General features: G+C 37.8%; 2 protein-coding genes across 7 annotated transcripts in view; one reads left to right on the top strand and one right to left on the bottom strand.

Moving 5' to 3' along the window:
• Positions 1–9,721, bottom strand: part of LOC107701278 (microtubule-associated protein 1A-like) — a 32,654-nt gene extending 22,933 nt beyond the window's left edge. For 3 of the 4 annotated variants that reach the window (XM_016503251.1, XM_016503253.1, XM_016503254.1), the window contains exons 1-2: positions 5,253–5,768; positions 4,657–4,758 (exon numbers count right to left, since the gene is read on the bottom strand). In XM_016503251.1, coding sequence (XP_016358737.1) covers positions 4,657–4,758; positions 5,253–5,436 — 286 coding nt within the window. In that variant the 5' untranslated portion in view covers positions 5,437–5,768. Of the gene's footprint in view, positions 1–4,656; positions 4,759–5,252; positions 5,769–9,576 lie in introns of those variants that run through there. The other variant, XM_016503252.1, reaches the window with a different exon arrangement.
• Positions 7,502–15,764, top strand: part of LOC107701279 (tumor suppressor p53-binding protein 1) — a 29,210-nt gene continuing 20,947 nt past the window's right edge. For 2 of the 3 annotated variants that reach the window (XM_016503258.1, XM_016503256.1), the window contains exons 1-14: positions 9,069–9,208; positions 10,288–10,493; positions 10,583–10,664; positions 10,740–10,821; positions 10,950–11,011; positions 11,489–11,605; positions 11,695–11,749; positions 11,991–12,151; positions 12,250–12,376; positions 12,739–12,827; positions 12,907–13,106; positions 13,453–14,722; positions 14,827–14,943; positions 15,095–15,295. In XM_016503258.1, coding sequence (XP_016358744.1) covers positions 10,314–10,493; positions 10,583–10,664; positions 10,740–10,821; positions 10,950–11,011; positions 11,489–11,605; positions 11,695–11,749; positions 11,991–12,151; positions 12,250–12,376; positions 12,739–12,827; positions 12,907–13,106; positions 13,453–14,722; positions 14,827–14,943; positions 15,095–15,295 — 2,743 coding nt within the window. In that variant the 5' untranslated portion in view covers positions 9,069–9,208; positions 10,288–10,313. Of the gene's footprint in view, positions 7,555–9,068; positions 9,209–10,287; positions 10,494–10,582; positions 10,665–10,739; positions 10,822–10,949; positions 11,012–11,488; positions 11,606–11,694; positions 11,750–11,990; positions 12,152–12,249; positions 12,377–12,738; positions 12,828–12,906; positions 13,107–13,452; positions 14,723–14,826; positions 14,944–15,094; positions 15,296–15,764 lie in introns of those variants that run through there. The other variant, XM_016503257.1, reaches the window with a different exon arrangement.

Genomic DNA, 15,764 nt, shown 5'->3' with positions numbered 1-15,764 from the left:
ACACACACACACACACACACACACACACACACACACACACACACACACACACACACACACACATATTCACACAATATATATACATTTACATTTAGCCATTTAGCAGACGCTTTTATCCAAAGCGACTTACAAATGATGACAAAAGAAGCAATCAAAACCAACAAAAGAGCAATAATATGCAAGTGCTTTGACAAGTCTTGGTGTATAATATAAGGTAATTTACATCCTGCATGTAAAAGAACAAAGAAGCAAAAGTCAAAACTGCTCTTATTCACATGCTTAAAACCTTTCATTAACTAAAAGTCACTTTTAGTTTTGTGCTCTGACATTTACAAGCTTTCAGCCATGATGACACTGCACTCACGTCCTGATCAGTATTCCAAGCACAGCTGCAGGAGTGGCAGACCAGCCGTACTGAGCATGCTCAGTCCTCATCCATCATCTTCCACTGCTGGCTAAAACAATGAAAATGATTTCTGTACAGAACAGAGCAGCAGTGACTGCCACCTGTCAGAGACCAAGGTGAAGTGGAGGAAGCCACTCTTTTCACTCTTTTCTCTTTTCATTACAGAAAGATTTTATTCACACTTCTGCCTTTTAATCTCAAAGGCACAGTAAACAAAACCAGCAAGTCAGTCTGCAGATATAGATGACAGGTGGCAGGATATGAACTAGTACATCTCTCACTGAGAATATGGGCATTATGATAAGCTGCATCTAGGGAATAATGGAATGTACAGAAGAAATGAAACACTTGAAACGCTGTGTGGGTGCAGCAGTTTTGCATTTTTTCATTATTATTCTTGTCAAGCATCTGGGATGGGCATGCTTTTTATGGTTTGTGAGATAACTGGGTGAAATATCCACCTTGTAACCTAATAATCAATACAGGAGATCATTATTGATTGAAGTCAGTTTCGTGACTAAGCATCGAATGATACTAAACAACACTAGCAGAAAAATCCTCAGCTTATAGAAACAAAGACGTTGCAGTCAAAAAAGGCAGGCTCTGTGAAATAACAAAGGGATTCTTATTGTCAAGATTCTCGGAGCGGAAAAAAAAGCAGCAGCTCTTTGCCTGCAAGCCAGAATTAGAGGTAATAGTAGTGGACAGGAGTTCACAGTGAGGCCATTTCACTTCTAGACTAGGTCAAACTCTTGATAGTGAATGAATGCAGGGACTCTATACTAGAAATTCACTGATGAATCAGCCAGGTTTACTAGAAATACCTTCAGTTTAGCATCAATGTATACCCAACTGAAAGCTTTCAAAAGAAAACATTTCTCTGTTGTTCTTCAGTGTGGTATACTTTCAAAAGGTAACAAACTGCTTTAAATACCCTGTTTCATTTTCAGTTCAGATTCCCAGTCTTCCGGAAGCATAATAACTAACACAGTTAACAATGTGGAAAAATGACCTGATTTGTTTAACCTGTCAGAGATCACAGATGAGATGAACAGCATTGTTTATGCTCTGATTCCCAGTGCTGCTAAAACTAAAACTATTTGTTAATTTAAATAAACAAAAATAACCCAGAATGAAAATATAATATGAATAGCTTTAACTTAAAATCTAGCAACAGTGACTGACGTCTAATGACCAAGTTCAAACATCATTTGGAGCCACAAAGTTTCCTTGGTCCCCGATGCTGTTTGAACCTTGTCTTTTGAGGTTGCTGGACTGTAGAGATCAGTGGGTTGGTACTTAAAGCTGGCTCTCTACAAAGCCTGCCCTTGAGAGTGAGAAAAAGCCTTTCTGGCTTCAAAGCATTTTTGTCCCTCAGTGACGGTGGAGCATTATATCATTTTATCTGTCCAGCCCTTATTCAGAAAGCTAATTGCATCTTTCACTTGAGTGCACACAGCAGAATAGCATTTGCCCCCACAGAGCTTGGGGAAATCACTAAAACAATAGCTTATCTTAACAATAACTTAATAACTGGCCACTGTTCATAGAATTGATTTAATATAGTATAGATTATATTTTTTTAAATATTTTATTTCAGTTTTAGTTATTTTAGTACATCAAGTTAAACTAAAGGAAAAGAGGAAATATTGCTTTGGTAACTAGCTGAAATAAAAATAATAGAATAAAAAATAACAAATAAAATAAAATAACACAAAATAAAATAAATTCATTTAACATTTATTTCAAGTAACAAAATGTATTTTATGGTTCTAGTTTACTATAATAACCCTGATCAACAGAAAGCACTCTGCAGCTGCATTAGCCATTGGATAATACATTTAGCAATGATATGGTCCTATTTGATGTCCTGACATGCAAGTGGATAAAAGACAGCATTTAAATCTCAGTGTGGTGCTGAAAGAGTTAAAGCATCCCACCAGCAAGCACTCTGACCTATAAGACCCATAAGCCCATTATAGACTCCACTATACACTGATAGGGTCTCACGTGGACTGCTTCTCTGCTGAATTAGAAATCATTTGGAAGATGTATTATAAGATATTGTTATCAATAGTATGATCCACTGGTAAATAATAATAGAGAAGGGACTGATGATTAATTCATGCAGCGATAGATAGGGAGTCAGCAGTCACATATGAGGAACCATATGGCATAAGGCAGGCTAACAGATCATTTATATTGAAGCCATGACGTACAACACCCCAGCATGGAGAGATTAAGAAAGACAAGAAAAATAGGTGACCAAGTAAGCAGTGATAGAGTGACCATGCAATGTATGCAATCTTGTGCATGCAAGTATGTGTGTGTGTGTGTGTGGGTGCTGGTATGCCACGCTGCAGAGGAAGTAAATTTAGATTTAATGCTTTATCCTCTTTAGCTTCATATCTGCTGATGGTTGCAGTGTGCAGCATAGCATGTTGTTATCAGCTGTGCTGCTCAGAAATGCCAACACTTTAGATACGAACAGAGCAGCAAATGTTATGTTCTTTATAATAGATCAAATAAAGTTACATTGGTATGTGTATATGTGTGAGTGTTAAAGAAAAAGTTAAAAGATGAAAATTTGCTGAAAATGTACTTACTCTCAGGCCATCCAAGATGTAGATGCGTTTGTTTCTTTATTGAAACAGATAAATTGATAAATTTAGCATTACATCACTTGTTAAATCCAGTGAAAATCCAGTCTTTTCACATAAAAATCCACTGATAAACTGTTGCTTGACCGGTGCTTGACCTTTGTATAGTTCTCTCTTTATTCATATAAGATGAATTAAATATTGTGGACAGATTTACATTTTTGCCAGAAGCATAATTTTAAGGTTAAAATGTGATGAATTATTTCATAGATTGATTGATGCAAACTTTTTGCTTCACAATACATTGATTGTAATGTTTTTATCAACTGTTTGCACTCTCATTCTCACGGCACCCATTCACTTCTGAGGATGCATTGGTGAGCCAGTGATGTAATGCTAAATTTATCCAAATCTGTTCTGATGAAGAAACACTCATCTATATCTTGGATGGCCTGAGGGTAAGTAAATTGTCTGCACATTTCCATGTTTTGATGGGCTATTCCTTTAACCACACACATTTTTTTATTTTTTTATTTATTATATAACTCAAGTACTACTAATCCTTATTCTTTTACACATATAAAAGGGCTTCACAAATTCACAAGTTTAACATATATAACAGTCGTGTAATCCCAGGAGTGTCACTCTATTCCACCCATACAGCTGTTCCAGATAGGCTGTTAGTCTGTGTGTTGCCTGGAAACATGCAAAGCTTGTTGCTTTCATTTCTTATAGAACAATATTCATCGGCAGAAAAGAGATATACAAACTAACAGGTGACATGCTGATCTGAATCTTGCTTAATTATGAATTATAAACATCCATGAAGCACAAGAACAGATAACACGGGTGAAAAATAACATTCACACACTCCAAAATGCATGTACTCTACTGAAGAATTTACCACATACAAATGTTAGAAGCGTACTGTCAATGCAAACAGAGCCCAGCTGAACTGAAAAACAGAATATTTATGATGGAAATAATAAGAGTAAAATAAACGCACTCCATAATTGAGCATGCATTTACAGAATGCTGCCATTTCATTGGATGTGGGACCTCAGGTTTGTTTGCCAGGGTAACCTCACAGGAAGCCTTACATTCATGCAATCTAATCTTTCTCCCTGTGATTTCATATAACTGTTGTTTCACACTCACCTTGCCACCTTTGCATAATCTATTAGCTGTCAAATGGCAGGAAGCTACCTGCTATCACAAATACTGTGATTCTGACAGAGTAAACAGAACATATGTTCTGAATCTCACAACATCACAGGTGTTTCTTATGCCAGAAGTGGCATGAATGCATTTACAAAGCAATTACAGCTGTATACTTTTCTACTAGGGCCTGAGGTTGGTCTGCACAGCCAGAAATCACTCTGGTTTTTATGCAGTATTTTTTATGTGCCTTTATACTGAGTTTTAAGAAGACACCGAGCAGCTTCAATTCGGCTGTGTAAATACACCTTTTTACATTTTGCAGTATTAAACATTGCACACTTTAAAAAGAAAAATCAAACAATCATTAAATAATCAAACACAAATGGCTACAAGACATCACATAATATGCTGCTGGTTAAAATAGTACATTTATTTTTTATAATTTTTGCAAAAGCTCATGCATCATCTTTCGAAACTTTAATAACTGACCTTTCACCTCTGATGAATACTGGGCAGAGTGTCTTGCTTCAAAGAGCTTCAGTTCCTTATTCAAGTCACAAATGGTCAAATCAATGTCCCATGACAGGATCCCTGTTAGATGCACATTTAATAAATCAATATAGTATGCAATGCTAAAATGTCACAAGATAAACAATATCCCACACAACGGTTACACCATTGAAATAACTGCAAAAAAATGCACTGTAAAAAAGGAAAATAATAACAAAGATTATGGGAATTTACATTCAAAGAAAATCCTATTCCAGGTTTTCAAAGATCTAAAATGTCACGTTTAATTCAGCGTGTTACTTGCTGTTTATTTGTAATTACTTGTGATATTTACTGGCAGTTTCTGAAAGAAAATTATTTCTGCACCATTCTTTCAGTGTATAATGATCAAATATCATCTGCATAATGCGTACATACGTGTCTTTGTATGATGCTCAGATATTAACAGCTGTTTCGCTTTAGCGGTTCTGCACAGTTTATCTGAATCACGTCTGTCTGGTTCATGTCCATGTGTGACTACTACTTAACTCTTCACGCTAAGCCAAAGGTAGAAAACCCAAAGGTTGGCGACTCACCCTGTTTAATGTGTTCTTTCACTGAATCAAGCTGATGAGCTGATGCAATTTCTCCAATCACAATAAGCATATAGTATCGCGTCTGGCAGAAAGGAAGACCGACGCACCGCTGCTGTCCAAGGTGCTGAATAATCTCGCGCTTCTCCTGAGGACCTGCAGCAGCATCTCCTAGCGGCATTTCCATGGTAACCGAATCTGGAGCTGAGGGACTTCATGCATTTCCATGACAACTGCAGCCACCAGCCACTCCGTAAGGCGGGATCAGAGGAGGAGCGGAAAGGGTGGCTCGGAAAAGACGTCCTGCTATTGGTTATCGGCTGAGACAAACGCTTACATTTCATCATGACAACTTTGCCATCAATAATGTATTCTGAGATACCTGGGGGAAATAGTTGTTTACGCTCCATCTGCAAATGACTTTTCATTATGCCAAGAAAATTGGATGCAATCCAGAATAAATGAATTCTCAAAAACTGATGTTTTCTCTTCTTACGGAAAGACAACCACAGCCAAGATTTTCTCTTATTATAATCATAGGCCTATATTTGTGATCAATAATCAATTAATCTTTTTATCTTATTTTTGATGACACACAAATAACTTGGATAGTCTTTGTTCCTTTGTTGTTCTAATTCTAAGCAGATGCACTAAAGATGCCAGTTCTCTCTACTGTAACTTAATGTCAGTGTGGGAAGATTGAGCTTAAGATTTGGGTTTTGTAAATCACATAAACACGACATGTGATTCAAAGATTATTCTCCATAAAAATGAATAATGACCGACATATGAGATTTACTGATATGTGCAATGTCTTATGCACTGCAGATGAAATATGATCTTTAAGCACATGGTTTGGGTCTGATCATGGTTTGGGTTAGTATGGCTTTTACTGGCTGATATCTGATATATAACATTTCCACAGTGTCATGAGTCAGCATCCTTTAAGAGGTTTACTGCAAAGTCTTGATTGCAGCTACTGAACATGAAGAGAAGGATTGTATACTGCCCTCTGCTGTTTACTTCAAAGCACAAACAATATTTTACATTATATTGCCTTCACAGATGTTATGCTAGGAACTATTTTATAAGAAAAATAAAAACAGTCGTATTCAAATTTACACAGCCATATTTTACATTACATTTATATTAACTAGTGTTGCGCTTAGGATAATGTAGAAACATTACTTTCCTGTTACAAGTGACATATTGTCTCTGTTATTTTACCATTTTATTGATTGTCTGCTCTGGAAAATCTTCTCAGCTGGCTGTTAGATTACTTACAATATGCTCGATATTTTGTACATTTGGTACATTTCTAGTCTCATCTGATATTTCCTATTGTTTAGATGGCTCACTGCTTACTGGAAATTCTCACAAGTTCTTTTGTATAATGTATTTTTCTTACCACACTCATATACTGGTAGGTTTTAAGTAGTGGTCTTTTACTATCGATTACCTTACTACACTGAAGACTTTGAACTCTGCAGCTCCTTCAAGGTTTGTATTTCGTTTGAAAGACTTCTTGTCCATGGTTACTCGTCTAGTTGTGTGTGTCACATTTGTATTTTTATTTATTTATTTTGGTTGACTGCTATGTAGTCATTATGTCAGCAGCCTCCCAGCATGGCCACTTCTGATCACCCTCCTACTTCTTTATTATGCAGTGACAAGTTTTTTTTGCTCCTCATTAATGGCCCTAATGCTTTGACAGACTTACTGCACAGATACCATGTAGCCTACCTGTTTGCTTTGAAATTTAAAAAAAATAATTTTTTAAATCATCATTTAATTTTTTTCTACATGCTACTTACAGGCTAATCTGAACATAATTTGGGCATTCTCATCTACATGTCATTGTAATTGTCAGTAAGGTGATCTGTGTGTTGTAATATTTGGCAAGAGTCAAAGGCATTTGTTCGTATCCTTTTTTAACATTCACTGATCTACATGTGGGGAAAAAGAGCGTTATCCATTAAATGTAATAGCACGGTTAGTAGGCTATTTTTGTAAATCTGGAGCTTTCAACTGAAATCGAACAGACGCGTTTACATACATACATCAGTGAAAAAAATAAACACTATCATTTGACTCTTTAGTATTCCTATGTGTTTTGAAATGTGCTCCTATGAATCAACATGCGCGCGCATATCAAAAGATGCCAAGGCACCGTCAAGTGACACCCATGTATCCCACACACACCCCCCATCATCTTCATAGAGATAGTCGACTCGCACCTTTCCTTTCCTTTCCTTTCTTCCAGAAACAGACAAGCCTGCGGTTTAGCACAGGATCAGTTTTTCAGGTAATGGGCTCATTTTTGTAAGCTGTCGCCATCGCTGTGACTTGCATATTGTGCTTCCAGCGCGATGCTTTGTGACCGGTGGACGAAGTGCTTTAATAATCTGTGTATAACAATGGTTCCTCGTGTGAGCACAGTGTCGAGAGGATAACGCGTCGTTGTATTTATTACCCGATGCCGAGACGCCAGGGAATGTTAGCTGTCATGTGCTTGATAAGAAACATGGTGTATGAGGGATATGTTAAAATATTATTTCGGAAATGCCGAAAAGGCTGAAGTAAGCTGCCATCAATCGTTGCTATCGACATTGTGTCATCTCATATGTTTGCAGCCGCTAAACCAATGAAATGCATGATGCAACACAACACATGATGATGATCAACACAGAACTAAAGCAGGTTTATGGGTCACAGCAGGTTTCCTGTTTGATAAGGACATTTCGGGAAGATTTAAAACATTCTGTCAGACAAACACATTTAAAACTGCATTATGCATTAACAACATAAATGAATACGTTTTAAGATATGCTGGAATGTAATTATGACAGGGTTAATCTGACATACAAGCCTTGTGCGTCTTAGTCTCTGAATTGAATTATGATATTTCTACAGATATCCTCTTTTCAATGAGTTGTAACCTATATGTGTGTATATGTAGCCTATGTAAAATACAGCAAGGTGAAGCTGAAAAAAAAGGCCAAAATAGGCCTTTTCATTATGGAAATAAAAGGAAAAATAAAGTGACTGGATTTTATTTGATGTATTTAAAAAAAAACATATAGGAAGATAGCAAAAGTGGAAATCAACATTGTGAAAGTTATTTTAAAACAAATATGAAAATCTCAAATGGCACCTGGTTGTATAATGAAAATAGGATTAAACAAATAGCCTACTACAGATAACTAAAGAACCAGCTCCCATATCATTTGACCCTAAGTTTGTTGTAATTGTTATTGTTGTAATACTAATACTAATAATGATAATATCAGCTTAAATATCAAAGTGGAGCTCCCAGATCGAACAATATTCAATTGAATGAATGAACAACAACAAAAAAGCTTATCTCAGGATACATGACTTCTCTCAAGAGATTTTAGCTAACCACTGAGCTAATTGCAATCACAGATAGCCACTGCTTTATCTCTTGTAAGTCGTGTGTTGATTTTGTCTTAGGCTACTGGGGCTCTGCTTTTAGTGGGCGTGATTTGATACAGTATCTTAACTTTGCGATAAACCAATGGCGGTTGGATAAATGGCTGAAGCAAGTTTCAAGAAACCCATTACTAATAATACTCTTACAGTTATAATTACGTTTTTTCTTAATTTAAGGCTTTTTGAAGATGGGCAATGGTAAATAAAACACGAAAAGATCCACTGCGGCCTTTAAACATCTGCGCAATTCCAAGTCTCGAGTACAAAACCCCGCCTTACCCTTCTCTCTCGGCCAATCAAAACACGTTTTTTTAGCCGTTCGGTTGAGTCAGGAACTTTGATGCCCAATCAACGGCGAGTATTCCTGCAGGGCTTTTGCCGCGAAGTAAAAGCTTTCGCTAATGTTAGGCTGTGAAAGTGTACAGAAGTTCTGTACGTGCACTCACTGCACTGTAAAATGCAACACGTTCGCTGAGATGAATTAACGCCTACCAGGGATCCAGCAAGTAAGATCGCTACTTTTCCCCGCTTTTTTTTTTAAGGTCATAGCTGCAGTGCTTGCTAGCTAACGTTACCTGCATCATCGTATGCGCAGTCTCTCCGTGACAAAGCTGTGGCTTTTCGTGGGAAAATTCGCTTAATCCACGTGTTTGGCTATTTGAGTTTTAGGAAATCGTTTGTGCATTTCTTAGTGTTGTTTAGTTGTATAGATTTTACTTCTGGGATTATTTGCATTGAGTTTACTTGTAGTCTCGTGCAGCCAAGCAGCAGGAAATCTCGTGATTAAAGATCGCCATTTGTATAAATGAAATAAATTTTTTTATGTACAACTTCTTGGTAAACATGTTCTGTCAAAGATGCATGAAAGTATTACCTTAAACACATGCACACGTGTTTGCTTTAATATCCAAAATGCTGTAGACTGACATGAGATAAAGGCCCTGTATACAGCTTTCAAATAATATCTGTTTGTTTCCTCCTTCTCCTAAATTACGTGGAGCGAGTCGCCACTTTGTGGGCGCCGCCATGTTTACATCACATGACCAAGCCCAAATACAAAACGAAAAAACAAAGCGAGATTCGAAGAAAAATATGAAGAGCATAATTTTGTCTTTCTACTGTTGTGCTAGCAAAATTAATTTACATTAAAAGCTGCAGAATTAAATACTTTTTGCATCAATTAATTAATTGTTATTTTCTTGTTTACCAATGTAAAGCTGCTTTGAAACAAGCTGTACTGTCTAAAACACTAGCTTGACTAAAGTACAAACTAAAGTAAAGTTAAAACTTCAAAATACTTGCAGAAAATCAAGAAACACATGACCAGCATTTCTCTAGAAGTTGACAGAGTTACTAATAATAACAATAAAAGTACAAAAAAAATATGTAAAGTATATACATAGCTTTCAGCTTGTACACAAGGTGATTTACGATGCATAAACATAAAAATACATCTAAACAAAACCCCTGCCAAACACATAACCTTATTTAGTTTATATTATGAAATCATGTACTTGGATACATGAGTGGGTTTCATCTGTCGTCTCTGTGTTCTAACCCTCCTGTTTGATCTCTGTGTATGTAGACATCTGCTAACCCTGTCCCATCCTTATGGATCCTGGTGAGAGTGATCTTGATTCAAGTTTTCCTCAGACAGAAAACCCCTGCCTCATAGTTGAGGACTCCCAGCCTGACAGCGTGGCCCTGGAGGACGATCCGGACACCAGCTACTGTGCCCTTCTCGCCCGCCGCCTCTCTAACCTGCAGCCCACATCACAAAGCCCTGTGCTGGTGAGGCATCACAAGCCATAGCAGCGTGTGTGTTTTCTCTATAAAGACTCTATGAAGAAAATTGATATTGAGTCATCATGCCTTTGCAGGAGCTAATTTCTTCCCCTACTAAAAGTCGTTGTTTACAAAGTGACAGTCAGACTGATAAGAGTGACACTACAGCCCACTCAGGTGAGTAAATGAACTTGTGAACTTATGAGATTTCACTTATTTGTTTATTGAAAAAGGGGTTTTGATTTGTTTCAGACAATTCGCAGTCCGACCCGGGTTCAGCAGCTACAGAGCATAGTCAAGTTTTTGAAGTTCACTCTTATCCAATCTCAAAAAGGTACTAAAAATATTGAGCTGCCTTGACACCTTTTACAATTTCCATGCAGAGAGAAATATTTCATTTTACTAAAAAGCTTTAATTTTGTTTTTTATCCGCTGTCTTTGTTTGTAATTGTGTTTGTGCAGAAGTGTTACAGAGCACATGGAGTCTGAGGCTAACTCCACCACACACTGTACAGAGACACATGGTAAGATTTCAAAACAATAGTGTTTTTTTTTTTTTTTAGAATTATTTGTGTACTACTGTGATATTCATTAATATTTTGAATTAGCATTCGTTTTATATTTTTCATTTTCACTTTAATTTTAGTTTGTTTCAATACTTTAATTTTGTGCTTTTGTGGTATTAATTAGTTTTGTATATTTCTCTTCGGCATTAATTTATTTTTATTATTATTAATATAATTATTAAATAACTGTTTATTTAATGATTTAATTAACTTGTTTATTTCAGTTTTAGTAATTTTAGTGCTTCAATTTAAACTGATTTCAGTTTTTTATATAATATTTCTCTGTTATTTCAGCTTCATTTCAATTAGTTTTCGTTAACTATAACAACACTAAAGCACTATGGCCATTCATTTCATATGATGCTGCCTCCCAAAAGTGTTAATAAAATACATTATTAATAGAATAAATGAATGTTTGTGTTAATCTGATCACAGATGAGATGTCTCAGTTCGGTCTCTTGGAGCTGTCGGAGAGCCAGGGAGTCTTTGAGGAAGATGAGCAGGATGGAGCTCCTGCAAATAAAACAAACAGTCAGAAACCAGCCAGCCAATGTATGTTTACATTTTTACTGCAAACTATTGATCTGCTACCCTTTCATCAAGTTTTTTTTAAATTGGTTTCTGGTCATTTTTTCTGTCAGGTGGATTGAAGAGTTCAGAAAGAACATCATCCAATCAAGATGGAAATTCTTCAGGGCAAGAATCTTTTTCAAAAGCATTGAAAACTCAAGATTATTATTACGGCCTCCATGATTAACTAAGTGTGACAGTTGTCAACATGTCCGTTGTGCAATGCTGAATCAGAGGCTTTAAATTAGTTTTCACTAATGAAGCATGACATTTTAAGAAATATTTTTTGTCGTTATTGTACAGTTCTAACTAATAATAGTTTGTCCTGTTTTTAGTTTGACTTCTAATTTTCTTGATGATATTGTAGGTCAGAGGTCAGTTCAAGCTGCCCTTCGAAGCCTCAGGATGGGGAAAGCAGGAAGCTCAGTATTCAGGCTATACTGCACTCTCAATTAACTGACAGTCAAGAAGATGAAGAAGATGTGCTTGCTTCGTCTCAGGATGACATGTTTGAAAAGGAGAGAAATGGTGTGTAGACCCAAATGATTCCACTTATTATCTGTTATTGTCTAAATATGTTTTTTGTTTAGTTTATTGTTGTAATAGAATCATGTTCACTATAACAGGCACCAAGGCAGACAGCAGTGTTACAGAGCTTGACAGAGAACACCGGCCGACATCCACACCTGCACATAGTCTTCGCTTGCTTCATCTGTCTGGACAGGGCACACTTGTACAGGAGAGTCTTTCACAGTAAGTGGTTATTCTTAGCATGATTTATTGACACGTTTTCTTTAGGTTGGAGGGTAAAATTATGAACCTATTATTTTATGGATTATAGAAAAAGTAAAGAATATTAAATTATGATATTCCAATATCTAAATATATAATATATAAATAGTAATATATAAATATAGTAATATATAAACTTACTTGACTCTTCAGCTTATAGTTTACCCACAAATGTAAAATTGTCTTGATTTTCTCAGTTAAGAATGTTAATGATTTTGATGACAAAGTTTTAATCCCATTTTGATTTGATCGGTTTCTCTGTGTACACTGAAAAGGTTAATTGTGGAAATGGATAACTGCCTATTTTTCTGTCATTTCTTTAGGCAATCTGTTGACTTTGTGGCTGCCACTCAGGACAATTTAAGCCAAACACCTTACATTGTCCCAAATTCACCCACAGAAAAAGAGCAGAGTAAGCGTGTTTGACATACAGATTAGGCTTATGTGATGTAAAAAGGTTTTCAGACGCATTCCTAAATGATTCCCTTTAGATTATAATGAAGCTGCTGCATCCCCAATGGACACATCAGCGCCCCCTGAGGACCAGCCACCAGGGAGAGAGGAGGAGCCAATGGACATGGACCCCTGCCCCAAACCACAACCCACAGCCTCCACTCCAGTGTCCCAGAATTCCCCTGGATTTGTTCTAGAGAAAAGCCTCTCTGTCCCCAGCCAGCCTGAATTCTCACATGTAGGCATCAATTATTCAGGTGTACACATGTGGTCACATATGTCGAATTTCAATAGAAATCCAAATTATTAGGAATTTTGCGTGAGGGTGAAAGATTTTACCATGCAACCATGCAGATTTTTGGCAAACGTTAACCAATAGAAAGCCGTTCAGTTTGAAAGAGACTTCTGTATGAGCTGTGCTTCATATATTGCTACACTACTGACAATAGAAAATGGACCTATTTTGCTGAAATTTTGCTAATGTGACCACACCTTAACTATGTGTTACAGTTCATAGCATTCCACTTAAACATATCTGCACATCCTTTTGTTGACAATGTATTTTCCATGTTTTCTCAATGTAGGACGTGTTTATTTCCACTCCAAGTCTTGAACCTGTGAACAAAAGTCAAGGGTCTGAGAACTCAAAGAAGTTGCCTCATCAAAACAACCCATCAGCAACCGAGTCAGGATCGCCCAAGCAGACCGGCCCAGCGGAGCAGCTAAAAAAGTCTTCAAGCAGCGGTTCACATCCCTCTGAGGTGGCTGAGTGCTTTCAGTTGGAGCTCGACAGTGAAAACAGCAGTTTTGCTCAGAAGACACAGTTGTTCGTTGTGGAGGAGGATAGCCAAGCCACACAGATCGTGGAAGAGGAAGGAACTGTTGGTGCGGACAAGAGCAACTCAAACCCTAAACACCATTCCCAAAATGCAAGCAAGAATGTTACGGACCCTGAGCCTGTTACAACATCAAATTCACAAAGCCTTTCCAGGGTGCTTGACTCAAAAAGTACAGAAGACTGTAACCCCTCTCAAAAGCTCTCGCAGGTTGTTAATGTAGGGAACCAGAACATAAGCGCTTCTCCAGGTGCGACTCCTTCCCAGCTTGCCGGTGCAGAGTGTGTTTCGGACACCCCTAATGCACCACAAACAAGTAAAACCACAGTCGCTGACTGTTCACAAGCCTCGCCATCAGCTGACAGACCCATAAGTCCTGTTCTTGTCCCCCAACAGTCTCTGTCTCAGTCAGTCTTAACTGTTTCGTGCCAAAAGAACACCGAGAAGGAAAAAGAAAGTGTTAGTCAAAGCCAGAGACTCAGTCAGCCCATGACACACAGCCACAGTGTTGTTACAGACAGTGTTAGAAATACCAAAGAGGAGGAGCGGATGGATGAAGGTGAGATTCAGAGAGAGGTGACAGGTGATGACACTGGGATAAAGCTGGGCTTGTCTCAGAGCCAGGTGCTTTCTCCAGAACCCATGGAGGAGGAGAATGGAGAGGAGGAGAAGGAGAAGGAGATATCCCAATGTGAACCCAGCAGAGACGACCACTCCAGTAAAGAGGAGAGCTTCAGTGTCATGGTGCTAGAAGAGAGCCAGAGGGTCTCTCAAGAGAAAGTGAAGGATGGGAGGTCACAGCCGTTCATAAGCTCCTCGCAACCTGTGAGGGGCTCTGTGCAGGACAAACGTGAGGCCACGGCAAAGATCTCAGGGTCTCAGCCGGCGGGATCAACTGAGGTTTCACCTTTACAGCTCGAGAGAGCCAAGTCCCAGAGCACACAGCCCAGTGATGCAGGACAGCACAAAAAAAACTCAGACAATGCCGCCAACAAAAGTCTGAGCGACAGCTCTGGAGGTGGGATTAAGCCTCAAACAAGTGATCTATTATCCCTGCTGATTATGTAACCGGTCTTCAGTAAATCCAACTAGCTGTTTTCTGTTTCTTTCTTTCCTGTCCAGAGCTTCCGTTTCACTTTACATTGCCCAAAGAGGGCGAGCTGATCCGCCCAGCAGTGAGTGCAACTCCTCCACAGATTAGTCAGCTGAAAAAGACACCGAGACACAGCACTCCTATTGGTGGGTGTCCCTTTCTTTTCGTTGCATAACATATTTGTGTTTAAATATCAGTATGCTGAGATGAAACTGCACACCCCTCCCTCTTAACCTTCCTGTCCTTGTTGTGGTGAACCATTTTTCTTTTTCTTCGTGCCTTTTTGATGTTTTGTAGAGATGACCTCGTTCTCAGAGCCGTCGGAGGCCGACGTTACCAGGGAGACGACAATGGCGACCAGTGAGATTTCGGTAGAGGAGAGCAGAGAGGGCGAAGAGCCAGCAGCAGTGGAGCAAGATGGGAAACTGAGTCTCAGGATGAAACTGGTGACACCGGTGGAGGAGGGCAGCTCGGGATCAGAACATTTCAGCCTGCAGAGTAAAAGCCGTTTTTTTTTACTTTTTTTGATGTTGTTGATTTTGACACATTGACATTTCCACTCACCGTCTTACACCAAGAACACATGATAATATAATTATCATGTATAATTGAAATAACATAATTACAATGATATACATTTAAAAGTATATTATATTTATTAAAAAATATATAATTAAAAATATTATAATAAAATTAAAATATTACAATTACCCATATATGTAATTTTTTTAGGGATGCACCGATACCACTTTTTCCAGTACTCGCCCGATACCGATACTTTTATTTTTAGTACTTGCCGATACCGAATACCGATACCAATATTTTATTGCATTTGTAAATTTTTTAAATATTGGGTACAGAAACCAAAAGAGTATGTATAATGTTAGTTGGTTAACTTCATTTATCAAATAGATACAGTCAAACCAAAATTTATTCAGACACCTTCAACATTTCTCACATTATCACA

The sequence above is a fragment of the Sinocyclocheilus anshuiensis genome, unplaced genomic scaffold, assembly GCF_001515605.1.
Source record: "Sinocyclocheilus anshuiensis isolate Anshui unplaced genomic scaffold, SAMN03320099.WGS_v1.1 scaffold1946, whole genome shotgun sequence".
Classification (NCBI taxonomy): Eukaryota; Metazoa; Chordata; class Actinopteri; order Cypriniformes; family Cyprinidae; genus Sinocyclocheilus; species Sinocyclocheilus anshuiensis.
The sequence above is the reverse complement of the archived record's forward strand: the minus strand, read 5'-3'. Positions and strand labels throughout refer to the sequence as shown.